The sequence below is a fragment of the Bombus terrestris genome, chromosome 13, assembly GCF_910591885.1.
Source record: "Bombus terrestris chromosome 13, iyBomTerr1.2, whole genome shotgun sequence".
Classification (NCBI taxonomy): Eukaryota; Metazoa; Arthropoda; class Insecta; order Hymenoptera; family Apidae; genus Bombus; species Bombus terrestris.
Window position 1 is genome coordinate 8,460,153 of NC_063281.1, and position 20,856 is coordinate 8,481,008.

Genomic DNA, 20,856 nt, shown 5'->3' on the forward strand with positions numbered 1-20,856 from the left:
TGTGACACAACGTTATGAGACAAGGATTTAGTCCTGCGTGGCGAAAGGTTTCGCGAATCACCGCGATGGTTTCGACATTAGAAAAAAAGCGATGAGTAATCTGTAGTAAAATCAGTCCACGGACTCGAGTGACATAAACTGCGTCGTAGATGGCCGCTTTATAGTCTCGTAATTCTCATCGTAACCGCGGCGGAACGATGCCGCCGCGTTGTCCCTCTGGCCGATCCTTCTGGACGACAGACGGAGAAAGAGATGCCTGCCAGGATGGCCTGGCGCAACCCCGGGAGTCGGAGAGGTTGAGGGATGAGAAAAAGGACGAAAGAGTCCTTGGAGTGGCGCGAACTATTAAAAAGCGCGCGTCCGCTCAAATTCTCGCCGGTAGTAAATTACCCGAAAAAAGAAATAACCGTTGAATTCGACCACTCTCCGCCTCTGTCACCATGCCGCTCGGTTTTTAACCCCCTCCCAGTGAGCTCCTCCTCCTTTTCTAAAGGCCTCGCTTCCTTCTCCCCTCGCGGAGTTCCCAAATCCCCCCTTTTGGCCGGTCCAAGTGTGGCTCGCTCGAGAGATCGTCGGTCTCTCTTTCCTAGGGTAAAAACCCTCTCGACGAGGAGCGCGCCGCGGTCTCAGATAAAAAATTAGCCGGAGTTGCAAACGTTTCCACCTTAAATCATATATTTATCGCGACATTAATTCAACCCTTTTAGGTACCCTTTTTTCCTGGCGGCCACTCCGCACCCGAGACCGAACCGCCTCCGCCTCGTCTCCGACCAACCCCCTACCCCTTACGTTCCCTCCTATCAAGCTCCTCTCTTTTTCCACATCCTGTCCTCGCTCCACCTCCTTCTTGCACCTCGAACTCCTGCGACGAACGATGTCCCGTTAGTCCGCTCCCGCTAATTTCTCAGATTCGAGTATTTTTATGTACCGTCGTGCGAACCTGACGGGGGTAAATCCTCTCGTTTATTATTTAGAAGGGTAGTATGAACACTCAACGGTGTATATATACGTGTAGAAAGGATGGTCAGGACCTGTGCGCACACAGACGAAGGCGTTTACCTTGTCCTTCTCTCCTTTTTGATGGGGATATACGATCTCGTTATCTCTTCTTACTTCGACTCTCGACGATTATCCTTCTTTACGGTCGGTTTGCTGGATCGCACACCCTCGTGCACCCCTCTTTTGGATACTCGTACGCGTTCTCGTGAACGGTGTGTCGGGATCCATTCTTAAACCCGTGTTACCGTCTGGGACATTGCCTTCGATTTTTAACCCCTTCGTCGTTTGGGTTAGATTACACACCCTTTGTCTGGTTAATTGTTCAAAGGTTTGTCTCCCTTATCGTTGACGAATTATATACCCTCGACGTGTGACTTTCTGATCTCTCTACGCAGAATGATAAAAAATAAACGAGAGTTTGAAAATTATAGAATCATTTCACGTCGCATATAATATCATCATAGCCATGCTGGAGCAACGTGACGTAACTAAAAACCATCGGGTCCACGAGAACGCATTACTCACAATGAAATAGGAAACGAGACGTATGTACCTTAGAACCCCAGCGCAACGGTTGTTTACTTAATAAATACATATTTAGTATATGCCACGTACACAAGCCTCACAAGGCCGGCTGCGCCTATTTTTGCCCTAAGTTTTGTTATCATAGGACCAGGCGATGGGTCGCGGTACCCCTCGCCGAACCATCATTGGGTTACGGAATACACCTAGCTGTTCGACAATGGGAACGGCTAAACCCAAGGATTTGCCTCGTGTAACTTCGACAGGACTACAGTATCGTACATTGAATAATATAAATCCGCTGGAACAATTTCTCTTCGTCACTTCTTTTTGCCCCGTGTATGATACACGGAACGAGGTTTGGAAAGGGTAGTCGTACAAATTTAAAATACTTTGGCCATTTATCTTTTCTTTATTTTTCTTCGTTACATTGTAACGACAAGAAGGTGTGACAAGAACGGAATAATTCTCCACGTATCAGCAGAAAATTTCGAAAGCATTGCTGTACACGGTATCAATTGTAGTACTGGAAATACGAGTGAAAGGAATATTTAAGGACGTGCCGTTTCGAGGAATATTTCGTCCCCCATTTCCGGTTCGCCTATACAAACTTGAGCCGGTGGTTCAGGTTGCGTCAGACAACACGTGTACACACGTATTTACGAAGCAACAGTGTGTGCAACCACCTCCTCGCCTCCATGTATATCCACGGCCAGTCAACTAAAGAACGAAATATTCATAATTTATTAGTAAGTCGGTGTATCGAACCGTTTGAGTGTGCCTGACAGTCGCAGACGACTTATCTCCGGTTATCTCGAGAAATATCAACTCGTTAGATCCAGGGTGCTAACGATTCATTTTCTAACGTGTATTTAACTTCCTCTTACATAATTCTCTATATATACAGGAAGTTGGATATCTTCGATATCTTGCAAATCCAAGAACATCGGATTTCTTGCTCCAAATTTCGTTATTCATCGATTTCAGTTATTAATTCCGCGATATTTTTACATCAACTGCTACCCTAAAAATTAGTTTACAGGATTAGCTTCGAAGAGCGGTATATTTCCGATTTTCATTGGTACAGTACAATTATTCGATCAGACGTGCGAGAAAATTCCGTGAATCTTCAAAACACCCTCCAGTAGAAAAATCCAGGAGGCTATAGTTGTCCGTTTGTCGGAGCGAAGAGTCGGCTAGTCCCCCGGTTGTCACGAAGTTAGGCGTCGCGAACAGCCGCTTGCCAAACAACCGTGCGACGATGTGTAATGTTCGAGCAGAGACGAGCATATGGGACGAGAAGAACAGAAGGCAAAGAGAGAGAAGGAGAGAGTGAGAGGGCAGAGGCACAGGCCAAGCTAAGCCGAGGCAGCCAGTCAGCCACACAGAGCCACGGTATACAACGTGCCTCGTATATGATGTACTGGTTTGCCTGGCGGCGGTGGGGTCAGGGACGTGACGAAGGGTGGGTGTTACGGTGGAGCGAGAGGGGCAAAGTCTTCAGACACGACTCTGGGGTAGGGGAGGAGGACAGAGAGCCCGCGATAAGTGGGGAAGGGGAGATGCCGACAGAGAAGGTAGGGCACACAAGAGTAGAAGACGGCGGAGCAGGGCGGGGAGAGAAGGGAGAGCTGAAAGCAGGCCTGTTGGTTGGTTTCAACTATATTTGTTTATATTTACACAATAAGCAACAGCCTCGCTGGTTGGGCTGCTTGGTATGCCTGTGCCGCTTTTAGTGTTTAGTCCTCGCTACTCGGTCGCCGCGTGAACGTTGCTTTTCGTCTTCTTTACGGCGTCGTCGTCCGTTTCGTCCTCTCTCCTCTCCATTCCTCCTCTATATAGTTTTCGTCTCCTTTTACACGCGCTCGTCCCAACCGTTTCTTCTTCGTCATCCTCGTTCCATTCGTCTCCTCTCCTTCTTTTTTCCATAGCCCGCGCACACGAGTTTTGACGGCTCCTTCGTGTCCACGTGCGTGTTGCCAACGACATTTTCCAAGTGCGTATTCACCCCATGTGTGCGCGAGCCTCGTAGACGATGCTGTCGTTTCGTTTTTAGGTTAAACGAACGAACGAGGAATTCTCGGATCGTAAATTAGTGGTGCGTATATTCGTTTGGTGAAAGAACGCGATCGACGATTCGCGTGATAGTTGTGCGCCAGCTGGAGGATCAGCGTACTTCCGGTATGGTGATTCTTCGCTGTTGAAGACGCTGTGTAACTTATTTCTCCTCGCGAGTGGTGTTTTTATGTGATCCGATATTTACGTTCGCTTTTCTACGCCGTTGTTTTTATTTTTTTTTTTTTCTTCGTGTCGCGGAAAGTGTTATTCGTTGCGAAACCATTCGAAGAAACACGTCCTTCTCTCGCTGTGAGACGCTTCAAATGTATTACGCTTCCATGAATTCTAAACTGGCCATTGGATGACTGAAATTGGGAACTACGAACTTTTCTTAAAGTAAGCGAACTTTTGCGAGTCGAATAATATTGTTTGTCAAGGTACAGGAAAAAGTAGGAGTGTTACATTATCGTATAGGTTAATTCCTCGCGTGAGAATGCAAACGATAGAATATATTATTAGCGATTCGTTTGTATATGTGTACGTGTGTTCCGCGAGCTAAACATTGTTGCCTTTGCCTCGAGTGTATGGAATCACATGCGTCAGACGTGATCTAAAATTGTTCCTACGTCGAGGGCAATATCGTATAACTAAAGCATATTTCAAAACCTTCGTAGAGCCGGCTATCCTTTTCTTTCTTCTTTTACCGTGGTCCGTGGATACAGGAAACCCAAACTTTCGTGCTTCGCGAGTGAGAAACATCTCTCGAACGATAGCAGCGAAACGTTGTTGACCGATCGAGAAATTTCGCGGTATGACGTAATATAAGATATCAGTATATACGCGAAAGCGGCGAGTTCAACGATGAAGTTCAGTGCACCAAAGAAGCCAGCAGTCCGATTGACGTAACGATGATCGTGATTTCAGGACGATGGCATAATGGATCATGACACAGACGGAGACGGCGCGATCAACTTGTCAACGTCACAGCGACCCTCCGCCGCCACCACCCCTAACGGTGACACCCCCTCATACGGGCAAGATCAACAAGACAACGACCAGGTAAGGAATTAATCTCTGGAAATTTGCTTTCGATAAGATAACCGCGACGTTTTCTTTTCTTCTCTACGATTCTTCTCTTCTTCCCCTCCCACTATCTTCTGTGAAAGCTCACTTTTGTACAATGGTTCCAAGAAATTTCATTCTCACCGAATACGGCACGATATTACGAAACTCTCGAATCTCTTTGTCGGACGATGTTTATCTTTGATCGTATTTTTTTTTTTTTCTTTCCTGGAATTTATGTGTAACGCGGGAATAGTGTTATTAATAACCGGCGACATCACTCCATAAATAGCACTAATTTTAGAGGCAAACATCTGCTTACGAGCGATAAAACGCTTACTAAGACGTCCGGCTAGACTCATTGATTTCTCGGAATAGAGGAATCTTGACGCGATAAGAGACTCGCGACTGCGATCTATCCCAGCCGTATCTCTGTCCTATGAGTCTCGTAGGGAATGGAAAACGAAATTGAACCGTTTGAACAGCCGCATCTCGCGTCGATACACTTGCCAGGAAACCAGTAAACCGATAACGATCCATGCCTATGGAGGGTTTCGGGTTCAAGCGAAAGTTTCCCCTTCTCTTACGTGGAATAACCGCTTCGAATGCGATACTTGCGACGCGTTTGACACCCAGCCACCATAAAATCGAGCCCCCTGATTTCAAATTCAATTCGAAATCCCGAGTTCGCGGCTGTACGCAATATAGCGTTTCGGATAGTAGCGCGAGCACCGTCGAGGGAAACAAATGTTTTATGGCCCTTAAAGCGGCCTTTTCGACGGTTTCCTTTTCGAAAGGGGGACGAATATGGTCGCACGATACCACCAGAGCAGCAGGTATACAGTCACCTTTGGAATGCATATATGCGTGACATATGGAACACCCAGCCTCTGAATGTCTTTTTAGACATATTGTACGTCTCCATATATAAATAACACTTTACTTGGTAATTATTCGTTACGTTTTTTCACTATCTTCTGGTCTTCCATATCTTATTTTAGACAACCGAGAATATATAATATAAAATGCATAAAAACGTCGACAACGCGACGAAGATGTAATAACAGTTTAATAATGTCATAATATTATGCAATATGTTTCAACAAGTGCTTACATTTTTTATAACACGACACGACCTGCAATGTAAATGTGTATACAAGAATTTTTTATAGGGTATCTCATAGCTTCTTAATTCACGCAGATCATAGGATAAAATCTAAACCGATTAAACTAGAAACAATTTACGCTCGTATGTCACAAGCATATGAATCATGTGGTTAAAATACAATACATAGCTAGAAACAAAGGGACGGCTTGTTTTTAGAAAAACTGATGAAAGCTACGGAATAGTAATTCTTTTCCCGTTGTCAATCGCCATTCATTTTTTTTTTTTTTTTTTTTTTTTTTTTACTCCATATTTTTCCACATTCATTTTTTCACGAGGAGTCAATATTCCTAACTACGCTTCAACCCATTCGTGCGTTGGATCGGTCGATAAGTCTCCTTTCATCGATAACGGTCACCGGCGGGAAATAAATTATTTTAATAATCGCACAGGCAACATTATCCAGGGTATTTTCATTCGTACACCGCGTTTACGCGCGCGTATGCGTAGATAGTAACGGTGAATATCAAGTTCACGTGACGCACCAGGTAAATACGTGTGTACCACTACGGGCCTATGAATTACACGTGCGACACGTACATCTGCTCGCCTGTTGGTTACGTGTAAACAGAGATTCGCTTATCGTCAGTCTGACACGTATACATAAGTATACTGTTGAGAAGAGAGGGAGAGAGAGAGAAAAAGATATTTTTGGTATTATTTTAACGACACACTGGTCTACTTTCTCGACGCGTTTTTAGTTTAAATGCATTCGTTGATTTGTAATTAAAACGAGCTACGAAAAGCGCATAAATAGAACCATCATCTGGTTTACACGTCAATCGATAAATCGAACGATTAATTCTCGGTTACTTATAACATATTTAGATGTCAAACAAGCGTACTGTTGTGTTCGATGGTAAACGAAAATGTTAGATTCGACACGACACTCGTGTTGTATAGATCGTAAAGGTCTTTTCGACGGCGTGAGATTCGAGACGATTCGAAGATCGAGTTTTGAGAAACTATCAAGTTCTGCTGACCACTCGCCAGCTCGACCGCGACTTCCTGTCCTCCTCCATTGTCCCATAGACGGGGACCAGTCCTGCTGGCCACCGTAACTTTAGCGCCAGTGCTGATGTTCCAACTTGTCGGCTCTGTTAATACCTTCAATTGTTTTCGTCGGCCAATTATTTGCAATTACAAACTGTCATTGTATTTATTAGATTATTATTATTATCAAATTGCTTCTTTATATTCATTTCGTCTTTGAAACTTGTTTTATCGTTGATCTTCATTTTTATGTGGACGATCGAAATAGCATAGTTGTCCAACGAGTAGGCAAATACGATTGAAACATTGGTCTTTCAAATTTTTGCATGTATTTCGAAGTAGACGTACGAGAGAATGGGGATGCAGAGTGGCTTTGTGATATCTTCGCTAGAAAATAAAAGGATCATTAAAAGAAATACACGTAGAATCGGATGGTTGTCGCACTACGCTTTCGTTTTATAATTTCTTGCGCCCTTTTTGTCGTGCTTTATCTCGATATCGAATCACAGTCATATTTCGAAAGAAGGGTGAGACAGGAAAATTTATTACGAAAGCACTTGATATACAGTGGCTATAAAAAATGTCTGCACACCATTGTATTTATTATTTTGCATCTACTAATTAATTAAGTCCAACTGCATCAAATTTCGTGTCATTTAGCGTTACTTTCGTGTGATTACAATAATTGATATTATAAAAACGTAATCTGGATTCTGATAAATAAAACGCTTCGTCGGAGAATAAGGAGAATAAGAATGTAAAATTAGATTGCAAATATTTTCCGTAACCATTGTAGGTCACCTTAGGGGAAGACGCGTCGTGTTCCATTATCCTTTCTTCGAAATTAATGAGCTAGTGTTCGCACGAAGGATGACGCGAAACTTGGCTACAAGAGACGCTGGCCACGTGAGTTTCAGCTCCGAAACTGAGATGTTGGTTGTCGCGAGACCAGCCACCTTAAGTTTCTGTGGTTTCAGAGTCGATCGAAATCCCGCGGTGTTGGCTGACGCTGTTTATAATTTAGCAGGTTCTCTGAGTGGAGGGTTGCTCGCAAGGCTTCGAACAACGTCAGTGGAGACTTGTGGGTCCTCGAAGACACTGAAGTTTCTTCTCCAAATTGGCATTTCTCGAAACGAACGCAGAGAATTGTATACACAGATCGATAATCGCGACTATCCTAAACGAAATCGTAATAGACGTGTCCCTATGAAAGCGCGAACGTTCATACTGACGGAGTAGTATCGAACTGTACGGACTCTATCAACGGATTAACAAAATAAGATATTCGTGAATAATACAGCCGTGAATTTGGTGGTTGGGACAGCGCGTTTTCGTCTGACCCGTGGAAAATAAAGTACCTCGACCTGTATCCGTTTTGATGGAACGCCGTGGCTAAACTCGGTGCAGGCGAATACGGCGATTGCGCGTTAATATTAGCTCGATAGTCGATACCGCGAACATTCTGCGATCGTTAGACGAGAGGGGACAGAAAATAGAATTCGATAAACCGTTTCGTGCAACCTCCGCTTCATATTTCGTCCAGTTTTTCGTCCTAATATATTACAACGTATCTCGTGTACATCGAGCTGAACCAGTTTCAAAGACGGAAAGCGAACGCGAAAGATCGAATTCAAACGTGACGAGACCCCTCTTCTTAGTCCCTCGATCAACTCGGAATTCGTGATCACGACGTTGGTATTCACTGATTAAACAAACTTTCGCCGGTGTGTCGATATTTCATTAGAATCACGGGGGTCGTTTATCCCGACGATTAATATCCAAACGGGTCCGCGCGAGGATGAACAAGAATCCAGAGGATCTGGCCGGATAAGAGCCACAGTACGGGTATTGACGAGGTCGTTCGCTCCTTCCTTGAAATGCAAAAAGGGGTTGCGTAGAGGCAATGGCGAAGGGGTGCTTAGCGGGAAGAAACGTTGGGTGAAAAATAGAAAAAGCTTGGGATGGAAGAGGAGGTGATGGTTGTGATGGCGTTGGTGGACGAAAGAAGAGGCGAAGAAAGGGGAGAAAGAAAGTCTCGATGAGAGACAAGCGGAATTCTCACCTTCGACTCCCCTCTCTCGGATCGCAAATTGCGGATAGGCTGTCCTTTCCAATCAAGCTTCTGCTCGGCATCCCACACCCGTTTTCTCCCCCATCTCTTTTTGCTGCCCAATTCTTCTCCCCCATCCTTTGGTTCCGTTATACTTTTCTACCCTCTTTGCGCTACTACCCCCGGTATTCGAGTGCCTATAACCAGGCTGCAGCCTGATCCGCATCCACGCTCTCCTCGTTCTCTTTCTCTGCGGCTCGAGAGCCGAATCCCGTCGTAACTTTTACGTAACACGCTTCGCTATGAATATCGATGCCCGGGGAATTAAGGAGAACTCGCTTTTCTGTAATTGAAAGAATTTTTGTCGTGCTGAGCCAGCTGGCCTGCGCATAAAAGGTTTCCTTCGTTTTCGCGCTCGCTGTGTCTCTCGCCGATCTTCTTCATTCTTCTTTCCGTTTTTTCCTTTTTCCTTCTTTCTTTTTCTTTTTTAAGTCGGAAGCAAAGGCTTTTTCCTGGTCGCGTGAGCACCAACGTCGGATGACGACGGCGACGAGGATTTTAATAAATTACTGAAACCGTTCACTGACTGGTGACTGGTTCAACTTCCGCGAGCCGCTCGTTACGCGAATGAGATACTCTTATTTCATTTCTCGCTTAGTTTCTCAGTTAGGGAAACGTGCAATTTTCCGACAGATGAACGATCCTTGACCTCGTCTCGCGTTATTTCGCTGAGCCTTACCATTGATTCGCTTGCCTTCCACTTTGTTTGAAACGAATAAATCTTTTCTTCCGTTTCTTCTATAAATCACGTAACAACAACTAACATTTATCCATATTTCACTTTCAGAAATTATATATTACAGTGAAAGTCGTTTATTTTAACTAGATTGATAATCAGTTTCCGTAAACAAATTGTTATTAATGATTAATCTCGGAGAAAACTCGATAAGCAGACTAATTCGATCCGTTAGCATCGTAAATTGCTGACGATTGCGAAGAAACAAGACCGAGGTATTTATTTTGGATTCGTGCCAAGTGTTTCGGCGATGCCTGTCAATTTCTGGAATATTCAATCAGCCAAGGAACAGGCGGGTAAGAACAGATCGCCGTGATAGAAGCTGAGAGAATTCAAGTTCGCCACAACATCGCGACGTCTCGCGTAGTCCTGGAAGTCTCGGTTTTATCTACATTATTAACCGGTTGAAACCTCACGGCTGTGTACTTAAATCCAATCTAGAAATCCCACCCTTCTACTCTCCCACCTTGCTACCCCCGAGGGGCGAAGGTCGACAGAGACTGGCAAGGGCGATTACCCTCTATTATTCACACGCTCGATTCCTGTCGCTGAGTGATACCTGAGAAAATCTAGTAGAACATCCTCCCAAATTTCAACGATATCTTACGACGATGTCTCTCTCTTGACTTTTTTCCTCGGACACTTCTTTTCCTTGTATCCTTGGCGCGCGCAATTAGCTTTGACGGAATTGTCAGTAGAAACGGTAGAAATGTCGTTGAACATTGATAGAATAAGGTAGTTAAAGGATGTGTGAAATTCAAATTACATATATGAGTATATGTGCAAAACGAAGAATTGACGGTCCCAGGACCATTCGTTTGTCAAGCTCCTTCACGTACCTTTTTTCGTAGTTTACCGTGGCAGACGAAAGATTTATTAGACAGCGGATTTCTCGTAGAGTTCTGTGTAAATCTATAAAACGCGACAGTCTTTATCTCATTTTTATTTGTAAAATATCACTATACAATGAATAGTTTAAATATGCTGTAATTTGTTATAACATTAAACAATAAAAAAAATCGGTAAAATATATAATCGAAGAAAAGTACATGATCGATTGTCGTATTTCGTAGAGTCAACGTAAGGATTCAGTTGTCGCGAGATCAATACGGCGGCAACAAAATAATAGTTCTACAGTTGGAATATAGAAATAGAAATTCTCGCGACACTTGTTCATAATATTTTTAAGCTCAAACTTGCGTAAAAAGAGAATTCTACTTTTTCTAAATGCAGGCAGAATTTTACGAGAGACGCGGATTCGTATCAATACTTTTCTTCATCGCTGTATATTTCTTTGCGCTTTTTTATGAATCAACGAAACAGTTGACGAGAAACTGTTAGGTAATGGAGTGGTCACGTCGATAGAATGGCGTCGATGCGATTCCCGGAGTTTTTATGATCAGCTTCGCGTCGGTTGACAAAACTACGAGGCTCGGTTGGCCACCTGAAATAACTGGCAAGAGAATCGCGGCCAAACATTTCGTGTCGCTTCGTGTAAACACCATCGGATACCGCTAAATCTTTGCCGCGTCTCTTTCGCCTCGGAAATCTCAAACACCGAGGGGATTCTACGCGTAGTACACCTGAAACAACTGTGTTCCCACGTCGCGCGATCTTTAAACATCGGCCCCGTGTCTATGTCGAGTAATCTCTTTGTCTTTCATATTCGTAATTATTTGCAACGGATCGACGATGGTGAATATAAAAGAAGTTCGCCGATAGATACGGCTAGGCTCTTAATAGGACAGTATATTTAAACGGGTCTTTTCTCGAAACGTAGTCGAGTCTAAAGCGTGCGTCGTATATAAAACGGTTGAATATTTTCACATCTGTTTGGTTTTATCTTGACGAGCACACGCGCCAGTCTCGTTTTCCTTATCGGCTTTTATCACCGACAACAGTGGCGTGGCAATAGGGATTTCGTCACACCTTTCTCAGCGTCAATTCTTTTCGCGACGTACCATTTTCTCTTCCTATTACATACATACGTCGGGAAATATATTTCATCTATCTCGGATCGATACTTTGGGCTCGAGTACTTGCGAATTGGAAGAAGATAGCACCGAACTCGGCATCCTACCGCGGATACTCTGGCGCCAGACGGTGAAATTTAATTAAAAGCACGCGCGATGATTATTTGCGGAGACGGCGTTTATTTTGGAAATTGCGTCTCCCACGGTGTCTTCTCGCGAATTCTCGGATCCTTCGCGAGAGTGGGGTGGAGGTTTAAGAGAGGCAACGCTTTTGCCCGAACAAAAATATCGTCCATCGATATCCATAACGCCAAAGGAGACACACGTATATCGAAAATGTTGAACGAGAGAAATTCGTGGCAAAATAAGGGGGATGCAACGCAAGGGGTGTATTTAACGAATTAGAGGACACAGCGTTTTGCAGGGGTTGGAAGCTCACATAAAAAAATGTGCATATGGTGGAAAGAGTTTGTGGATTGTCGAGGAATCCGGTTGGAGGGAAATGAGGGAAGAGGGATGAAGAAGAAAGAGTGGTTTCGCGCGAGGGACAGAAATAATGTGAAAGAGGAGAAGGGAAAGAGAAAGAGAGAGAGAGAGACACGTCGCGGCAAGAGTAGTAGAGACGGGGGTGAAACGTTGGCTAGAATAAACACATAGATGTTTTCTTTGTTCCTCTAAACTAAACAACCAACGAGGAATCTAAACAGAGGCCAGAACCCAAATTCAATTTGGTCGCCGCCTCCATCTCTACCTTCGGCTGTTCTACGGACGAAAGGTATCCTTCCACCCCCCTCTTTCATCCGCTCTGTCTTTCTCGCGCGGACACATTGCACGCACCCCACTGCGTTACACCCCCTGGTTGCCTTTCACCATTGTACACTTAACGCCGCCAGGATAGTACCTAATATTTACCACGGTTCTCTTATACAGGGTGACCGATCCCACACACGCGAACCTTTAAACAATACACGGCCACCGTTTAATACCTAAGTAAGCTTCTATCGAACCGACGCGTGTGCTTCACTGCGAACGCAGGCTATTTTTCTTGCAAATGACGGTGAAGAAAAGTGGGTGTTAATTAATCGAGTCTCTTTAACGATTTACATGCCACCCTTTTTTTTGCCTACATTTACATCGACCAAATTCTTTGGATTACCGGGCGCGTACGGTTAACAGGAAATGGTTTAGTGCTAGCTTAAATACCAGTAGAGTAGTTTCGTCTGAATTTAAATCTTCAAATTACAATTTACAACTTAGTTTGAACAAATTTCTATTTGATGTTTCAATCATCGAAAAAGAAATTCTTCTTGATATTTAACATTTAAACTGAAGGCTTAAATTTAAACTAAATCCATTACTCTCCTCCATAGAACGTCTCTAGCTTACAATTCAAGTAACCCAAATCTCACAATGTCTATCTTCTTTCTCTGTGAAAAGGTCCGGTAGTATTCCTGAAATAAAATTACTACCTGTTCCATGATCAACGAATTACGAGGCAGACTTCTGATTTATTAAAATCTAAGCGTGTATTTAAACAGTGATGGAATTTTTCGATTCATTTTTAACAATTAGAATTTCCTATTCGATAACAAGAACAATCATTTACCAAACACATATGTGGACCGATTCCATTCAGAGGTGGCTCGTCCGATAATCCCAACAACAGCGCAGTGGGTAACTGTTCCCTCGCTCTTCAAACAAGCTCCTTCCGAAACTCCCAGAAGGCTGCTCATGCTGTTATTTAACAACGCGTTATAGAAGACTGGGTTGCGATATCACGTATTCGATGTGTATAGGAAGAGAGGCTGCGATGGACGCGGTCGTGCACGCGCAAAAGGTACGTACGTAAATACCGGGCACGCCTGGGCTCTGAGCCGGGCAAGAAAATATAACAACGAAGCGAAAGTCTATTAGGATTTTCATTTCCTGAATAAATAAAACTCGTCGAATCGTTTAATACCGCGGAGAGGAGTTCGCACGTGCACACGGTAATCCCAGCTTCTCGTCGGAGAATACCGATCGCGTATTTTCGCGCGTGCACGTGGAATCTGCGCGGATGTTTCGTCAAGTTTCTCCACCCTTGGTACGTCCTCTCTGCACTACCTATCCATGTATTCGTCACGTACGTATGTATTTCTCACGTGTACGCGTATCCGTTGAGGAGCGCACAACGATCAGTTGCGAATGTACGATTGGCAACGTTAACCGTGAACTAGACGTTAAAACGGCGAGTTTTTTTGAAAAATACCGGCGCATTTCCCCCCCTTGTGTACCGACCAAAGAAGCATTCGATCGTTGGAATGAAACCCCATCGTTTGTTTGTCGAACGAGCCCCGATTCTCCGTGTATGTCCCATGTACTGTCCCGCGCCACTATTTTCATCATGTGTACACCCAATTCGCTATTTGCACTTTTACCTACTCGTACGAATCGCATTCATTCGTCATTGTCTTCATTTCACCTCTTTCTATCGTGTCCTACACGAAACAACCTTTATTGGCGAACACGCTGTAGAATCGGTGAATTTGAAAGGTAGCTCCGATAATTCGATCGATCTCGTTATTAACGATTCGTAGGCACCAGCAGGATGGAGGTTTCAGCCGATCAACAGGATAGGGATTCGTTGAAGGGCTGCATCGTATTACGCGCCACGGGATTTCTGTCGTGTAAACGCTTGAAATCGAAGGAAGATCGGTTTTGAAGGACAGGTGGAAGGAACGGATAGAGTAACGGAGACGCGGCGAGAGGGTGGGACTGAACAAGTCGAGGAGAAAAAAGGGAAGTAGAATTAAAAAGAATCTTTCTCTCTCCGGTTGCGATGCTGGGTTGCAGAGTAACATGCAGGTCCTTCTCATCCCTTGGCCGGAATAAATGCGTACATCCCTCCATCCTCCCTTGTAATAATCCCTTCCGGTTAATCTGCTCCAATGTAGCCTGCAGCGGGAGTCGGTATCCGATGAACAGGAACGTGTGCACGCTCTTCTATCAAGCTCTGCACGTCGACGAAAGCACCGGTTTCCTACGCTTGCCTCTGGTACACACACTTCACCGGTTTCAGAAGGGCGAGGGGTGGTGTACGTTTCGGGGGTGGTGACGCCGACAGACCCCCTTGTTCTTTCGCGAAAAACGAATAAATAAATATATATACTCGCGAACACCCCCCACATGGTTCATGTTCGTTCCACGATGCATAGCCGAAAAAGGGAGATACATACATATATACATGCATGTCGGACGTTTCGAATGGAACGGTTGTGACGGGCTCTGCTATAGAAGAAGGGAGGGAAGAGTCGAAAAAGAACGACAAGTAGCCCTTGATACACTTCTCTCTTTCTGCCTAGCAGTGAGAGTGCGTAGGTGCTGTTGTAAATTATAACTTAGTTTGCGTTAGTCGAGTGCGCGCGCGTGTATCGGTGCACAGGAGACAGTGAAAAGTGAACAGGTATTTTTCTTACGGATATATGGCTTCCCTGGAAGGTCGGAGCTTTTTAATCGCACGGCTTTCAGCCGTCGCTAATAACAGGTCCGCTGGCAGTGGCCGACTCTTTCTCCGGGATTATTTAATTGGATGACGTATCGTTTGTTTCGCGATAAATAGACGAGGTTTCAAAAGGAACATGTAAAAACTCGTAGGAAAGATACTCGTGTATTCTAAAAGCTTCGTCTGTTTCACCGTGAAAGAAAGGGTAAATCTCGAAAGAAACGAGTACAAATACATATATATATATTTATAGGGAGTGTAGTGGTATAGAAAAGCTGCTTGGAAAAGAAAATCGACAATGTCGTGGTGATCGTCGAATTAGGATTTAACGGAATAACGAAACGATCTTCTATCTCCGGATCTAACGAACCTCGAGAACACTTCGAGTCATGGAACGTGCAAAATAAATCCTGGCGACTCGTATTCGTGCATGTTCCTCAAAAATAGCGATTCCCTCTTGAAGTTGGACAAAAAAGGGGGGTGCAAGAAGCGGAGATCGGGGCGAGGGCAAAAAGAAAGGACAAGTGGCCCTTCGTAGGTTTGTCTATCCGAGTGCAAATATAGACCCGTGCAAACGGGTTACGCTCGAAATTATAGCGAGTGTCTCGCCCTTTCTTCCTCGGTTTTTTATCCAACCCTCCTCCCCCAAGGTGCCTACGGATCCCTTCTTCTCTGTGTCGACAAAAATGTACCCTATATCTATAAACAAACGAACAGTACCTGTGCAGTCGGTTTTCAGGGTAACACGATCCCTCTTGCCGCCTGGTCGGACCCAGGGCAAAGAATGTTAAGTAGCTACCCCTTCCCTTACCGCCTTCGCAACTTCCGACCAACCTTTGCCGTTCCTTCGTTCCTGATATTTTCATCTATCCGTGTAAATGTACTTAGCGTGGGCGCCTGGTTTCCACCCTCCATCCTGCCGCCACCATTTCTCTCTCTTTCTCTCTTTTCCTCCCTTTCTCTTTCTCTCTCTTGCTAGCTTTATTACGTGAATTTGGAAGCGCTGTAAGCGACTACTGCACTACGGCTGAAATAGGAGAAAGAGAGGGAGGGGGTGGCTGTGCGAGCCGGAGGCAGGAGGAAGTAGATGTACGTTTCGCGAGAGGTACGGCTTTCGCATGGGGGTGGCGGTGGTCGAGGAAGAGAGAAGGGGTGGCTGGGTAGCCACTGTACCATGCCAAGCTCTGAGAGGCCGCCTCTTCATACCCTGGATATGCATTTTCTGCCCCCTACCATTCCTCACGAGCTGCTACCCCGCTTCTATGATATCCTCTGTCGGTTCCTCTTATTGCTCACGCTCGTCCACACGAAATTCTCTATGTGTACGTATGTATATGTGTTTCCTCGACGTATCTATCAGGACGTACGTATATGCATACGTGTGTGTGAGTGGATGGATGGATGTGTGTACACGTCGTGTCGGCGAATTCACAGGTTCCTCCGCGCGGTCGTGTGCAAGTCGAATATGTCCGCGAGGTAGCCTCTCTCTCCCACGTGAGTTTACATTTTAATCGTGTGAGTGCACGCTAGGCGCACGCTAACTACGGTCACGTGGTGGCCGTACTGTTAATTCGGTTTACGAGCGACTATCAAGGATATAAGAGAAACGAACGACCGCGGAGCCGCGCCATTTCGGAGGCGACACCGACCTCTATCTTTCGCACGCGACTCGCTTTTTTATACAGTATGAAGAATCGGCCGACACTTTTTTACTCACCTGTTTTCAGAATTCCTTCCTTTCGACGTGCTATGCTTATTACGTTCGGTAAAAAATGTAATCACCATCATACAAGATAGTAATTTTGCTATTCGCCGTTGGGACTAATTATACTTAATTCTTTCGGTTCTTAAGTCTCTTTTTTCCTCCTTTCCTTTTTTTTTTTTTTTAAATAAGATTATGAGAAACAGGTGTTCAACAGGAACGTATTAGATCTTTAGAAAACGGTGTGTTTGCAAATGGTTTAATAGCTTTGATTCTGGCTTTTCTTCCATGGTAGACTGATTTCATAAATTACGATAAAGCCAGTTGGTTTTAGGACTGCGACGTAGTCATGGTCGTGGTTGCAGGTTTCGCGAAACACAATCAGGTAAACGACGGGCTTATCTGCGACAATAAAGTAGCTACGATAAAGTGGCTAATAATTTGCACTTATCGCGAACGAAGATAGTGTTCGCGCCAAATCCTTTAACGTTTTCCTTCGCTTTTCTCATTACTACAAACAATTACCGAGGCGGGCTGAATTAATTCTCGGTCGCATCGACTTGATAAAACGCAAATTCTCGAAGACAGGCGTGTTTGCGTGCATCGCGTAGCCGGTTAAGCAACCAGATATCACACCTTCCGAATGTATCAAAGAACAGCACGTCCGATATCTGAGAACTCTGAATGCAGAAGCTATTTCTCGGAATTGTTTTCACGCTTAAGATTGTGGCACACCTACACATTGTTCGTCTTCTTCTAGTTCCTTCCTAGAAACCTAGCGCCTTATGTTAAATTCACATGGCAATAAAATAAAACCATGTTTATGTCTCAATGAATAATAATCTTATCTCCGATGCAATTTTCTATAATGTACACGTAGTAATTAAATTAAAATACGAGAACGGCAAGCAAAAAGTCGATAAATGTATTCTATTTTCCTTTAACGAGTTACTAGAAAAATATTTTTTCTACGAAAAGATAAATCATCGTGGCATCGAAGCAGGAGAGCAGAACGTGTGCATCGACACTCTTTCTTCTCGTTACATGTTAACACGTGTTGTTTATCATACATCACGTATCGCCGAGGCCAGTATACATAAAGCAAAACGTCGCTCGATGGCGAATCGCTAGCACAGTGGGGAAAGGTGTTACCTTGTCGCGTATGTGTGTACAGTGTATATAGTGGCTTGTATCGCTGAATCTCGTAATGCGTTGTCGAGCCACTTTGCTTGTGTGCTAGCCGTCCACGACGTGGCGACACGTCGTAAATCTGCAACGTTGCTCGGTGTACAGTTCGAATTATTTTTGCCAGTCGACCGAACGACGAGAACTGCCGTTACATCACCGTCTGATCGTGATTTGTCGTTCGGCTCGTAAAACGCTGCCGCAATCTTTTATAACAGCGTTTATTATATTTCGAATATTTTTACCGATATCGGTCGAAACGTATCGAAAGTACAACGAATTCGACGAGGGGAAAGATTTTTGTTTTCCATCGACGAAATCCCGTTATCCTGCTCTGTTTAACTACACAGCCGTATCTCTGGCCGCAATTGGATCTTAAATTCCTTTTACTTCCGGCCGAACGGTCCCGGTGAAAAGGTTTAAACGATTTATCATCCGTGAATCGTGCCGCGGTCAGACGCTTCTTCCGCAGACCGGAGCGAAACTTTTGCAGCCACGGCTCATCTTGTCTCGTTCCTTCCCTGCCATCGTCCAACCCCCCTCTTCCGGCCTTAAATATCCAACATTTCATTTCATTCTTTACCCAGATCCGTTGCACGGGATTCACGCTTACCGATCCGCGTGGGACTCCGTCGTCTATTAAGATTTCCCGGATGATTCGCTAGATATTCAACGAAGAAAGCGAGAGCTCGAACTTCTCTGCGATAGAATTATCCGAGGAAAATAAGAGTGACACGATCGGAAGAGAATTCTTGGTGGATTGATTCTGATCGAACACCTGCAGTTCTCCTTCGTATCCCGGGCTCGAATCATCGAGTTACTGGAACCGAGCAGGAGGTGACGACGCGACGAGCAAAAGGAACACCGGTTAAAAGGCAAGGCGGTGAAACGAGACAGAGAACGTAGCCCACTTCGTTTCGGAGACCAGACAGGAGCACTTAACTGCCCGCGTCACAATGGAGTCTTTCGCATTATAGCGTTCAGTGTCTTGAGGCCTATTCAAGAGAGACTCTGGCTCATTCTTTGCTATTGTCTGTCTCCGGATGGTTATGGAAGCCTCTCTAACCTCCGTAACCTTCGTTCCAACCCTCTCTGCCCTCTTTGCGGCTGCTGCTGCACGTTACACCCCACGAGGCGCTGCGCCGAACCACTTGGAGAAGAGGGCCCGCTGAGGGTACTACCTCGGATCTTTATGCCGCCATCTAATTAGTCTCGGCATTTAACGGCACATAAATAAGTTAAACACTATTGAATTGTTGATAACGATAGGCTCCCAGCAGGAGTTCGACTGACTCCTTTCACCCCTTTACGAGACAGATCGGTCTCTTCATGGTTGTCTCTCCCTTGCCAGCATCGAGAGTCGCGTCAACCCTTTCTCGTTGCAGCCCTCCTTGGCCCGTTTATCGAGGGATATCTTCGCTGCCTCTGCTTTTCCGGTCTTTGTTCCGCTTTTGTGCCGATGTGATAGCTTGAAAATCACGATCCTCGTTTACGCGAACCCTCCTATACGGTGCATCGTTTTCGCCAGGATACGTGTTTCTGAAACACAGGACGTTTCGTTCGTAATCCTTGATTTAATAGAACAACGAAAGTTCTTTCTTGTCTTAGTTCGTGTTAATTAGAAAGTTTATCGTAAACGGCCAGTGATTAGAAGCAGCATCGAAGAAACCCTTGGCGTGTACAAGAAGTAATTTGAAAGCTGGTGGAACGAGAGGATGGAAACTGGCAGCGGTGCCAGGTTCGAGATGGCTGGAAACAGATGGCCGATCAGATACCAAGGATTAAACGAGGAGTAACACAACCCCCCGAGCACCGAGAGAAATGTGTATTAATTTTTCAAGTTTTTTAATTAGCGAATGTCTCCGCTCCGGTTTTCGGCCGGGGACATTTATATTAGAATGGTCCTCCGACACCCTGTTTTCACGTCCTTCTCTTCTCTTTTCTTCTACCAAATCTTGTTCTTCTTCTCTAACAGCTGGTTGCACTCCTTACTTTTCAGACTGATTTCTCTCTTCATCCTTCTCCGCCATCATTTTCATCTGGTATTTTTCTTGCTTGGAAATTTGATTTACGATATTTCGATGCGTTTGCAATTAAATCACCTGGAGCGATGTTTCGCTCGTAAATTTCTTTAAAGCGTACTCTTATTCTTCCAGAAATATCTCATAAACGTTTGACTTAAAAATTAAAAATTGATAGTTTAATGCAGCTAAGATTCGGATAAACATGTCAGAATTTGTACAAATTTTCCAAAAGCCTGGAACAATAAAAGGACGTGATTTCTTCGAAAACTTGATGTCCCAGCTTCGAGTTCGTTTGGATCGATTTATTTCGAGAACGACAATTTCCGACAAAGTGACGAGTCAAAGGAAGATAGTGGGAAATACGGTGGCAAGAATGAAGCGAACCGGATGGTCGACGAAGGGAAAGAAGAAGGTTGCGTTCGAACTGAATGGAGATTCGCGCTGGGTTTTCAGGGTCGATCTGTAGGACTAAATGGAGAAAGGGAGGAGGGAGGTGAATTGACTCGGTCGTATTTATTGCTCCGTACTTCTGATTTTCATTGGTCTGATGCTTCCTACCTCTGGTCGGACCTCACCCTCTCGAACCTCTACCGTCATCTCGACTCTGTTCACCCCCGTATCGCGGAGGCGCAGTCCCGACAAACAATGGCTCCCATATAATTGCTTTTATAGCTCACTGAACGCTAAATATTCCATACTTTTCCTTCTGCTCGACGGACCCGTCGTTCGATCACCGGGGAACCGATTGTGTAAATAGAGACGCGAGCTTCGTTCCAGAGTGACTTCGTTTCAAGACAGAATCCAAAGCTTTCATTGTCAGACGATTCTGACGTCGCTAGTCCCTCG

At 44.7% G+C, this 20,856-nt stretch overlaps 1 protein-coding gene across 15 annotated transcripts in view; it reads left to right on the forward strand.

The window, feature by feature from the left end:
• LOC100651096 (forkhead box protein P1) overlaps positions 1-20,856 on the forward strand; it is a 216,643-nt gene that overhangs the window by 116,874 nt on the left and 78,913 nt on the right. For 13 of the 15 annotated variants that reach the window (XM_048411476.1, XM_048411480.1, XM_012315298.3 and 10 more), the window contains one exon: positions 4,504-4,638. In XM_048411476.1, coding sequence (XP_048267433.1) covers positions 4,504-4,638 — 135 coding nt within the window. Of the gene's footprint in view, positions 1-3,275; positions 3,976-4,503; positions 4,639-20,856 lie in introns of those variants that run through there. The other 2 variants (XM_048411481.1, XM_048411483.1) reach the window with 2 other exon arrangements.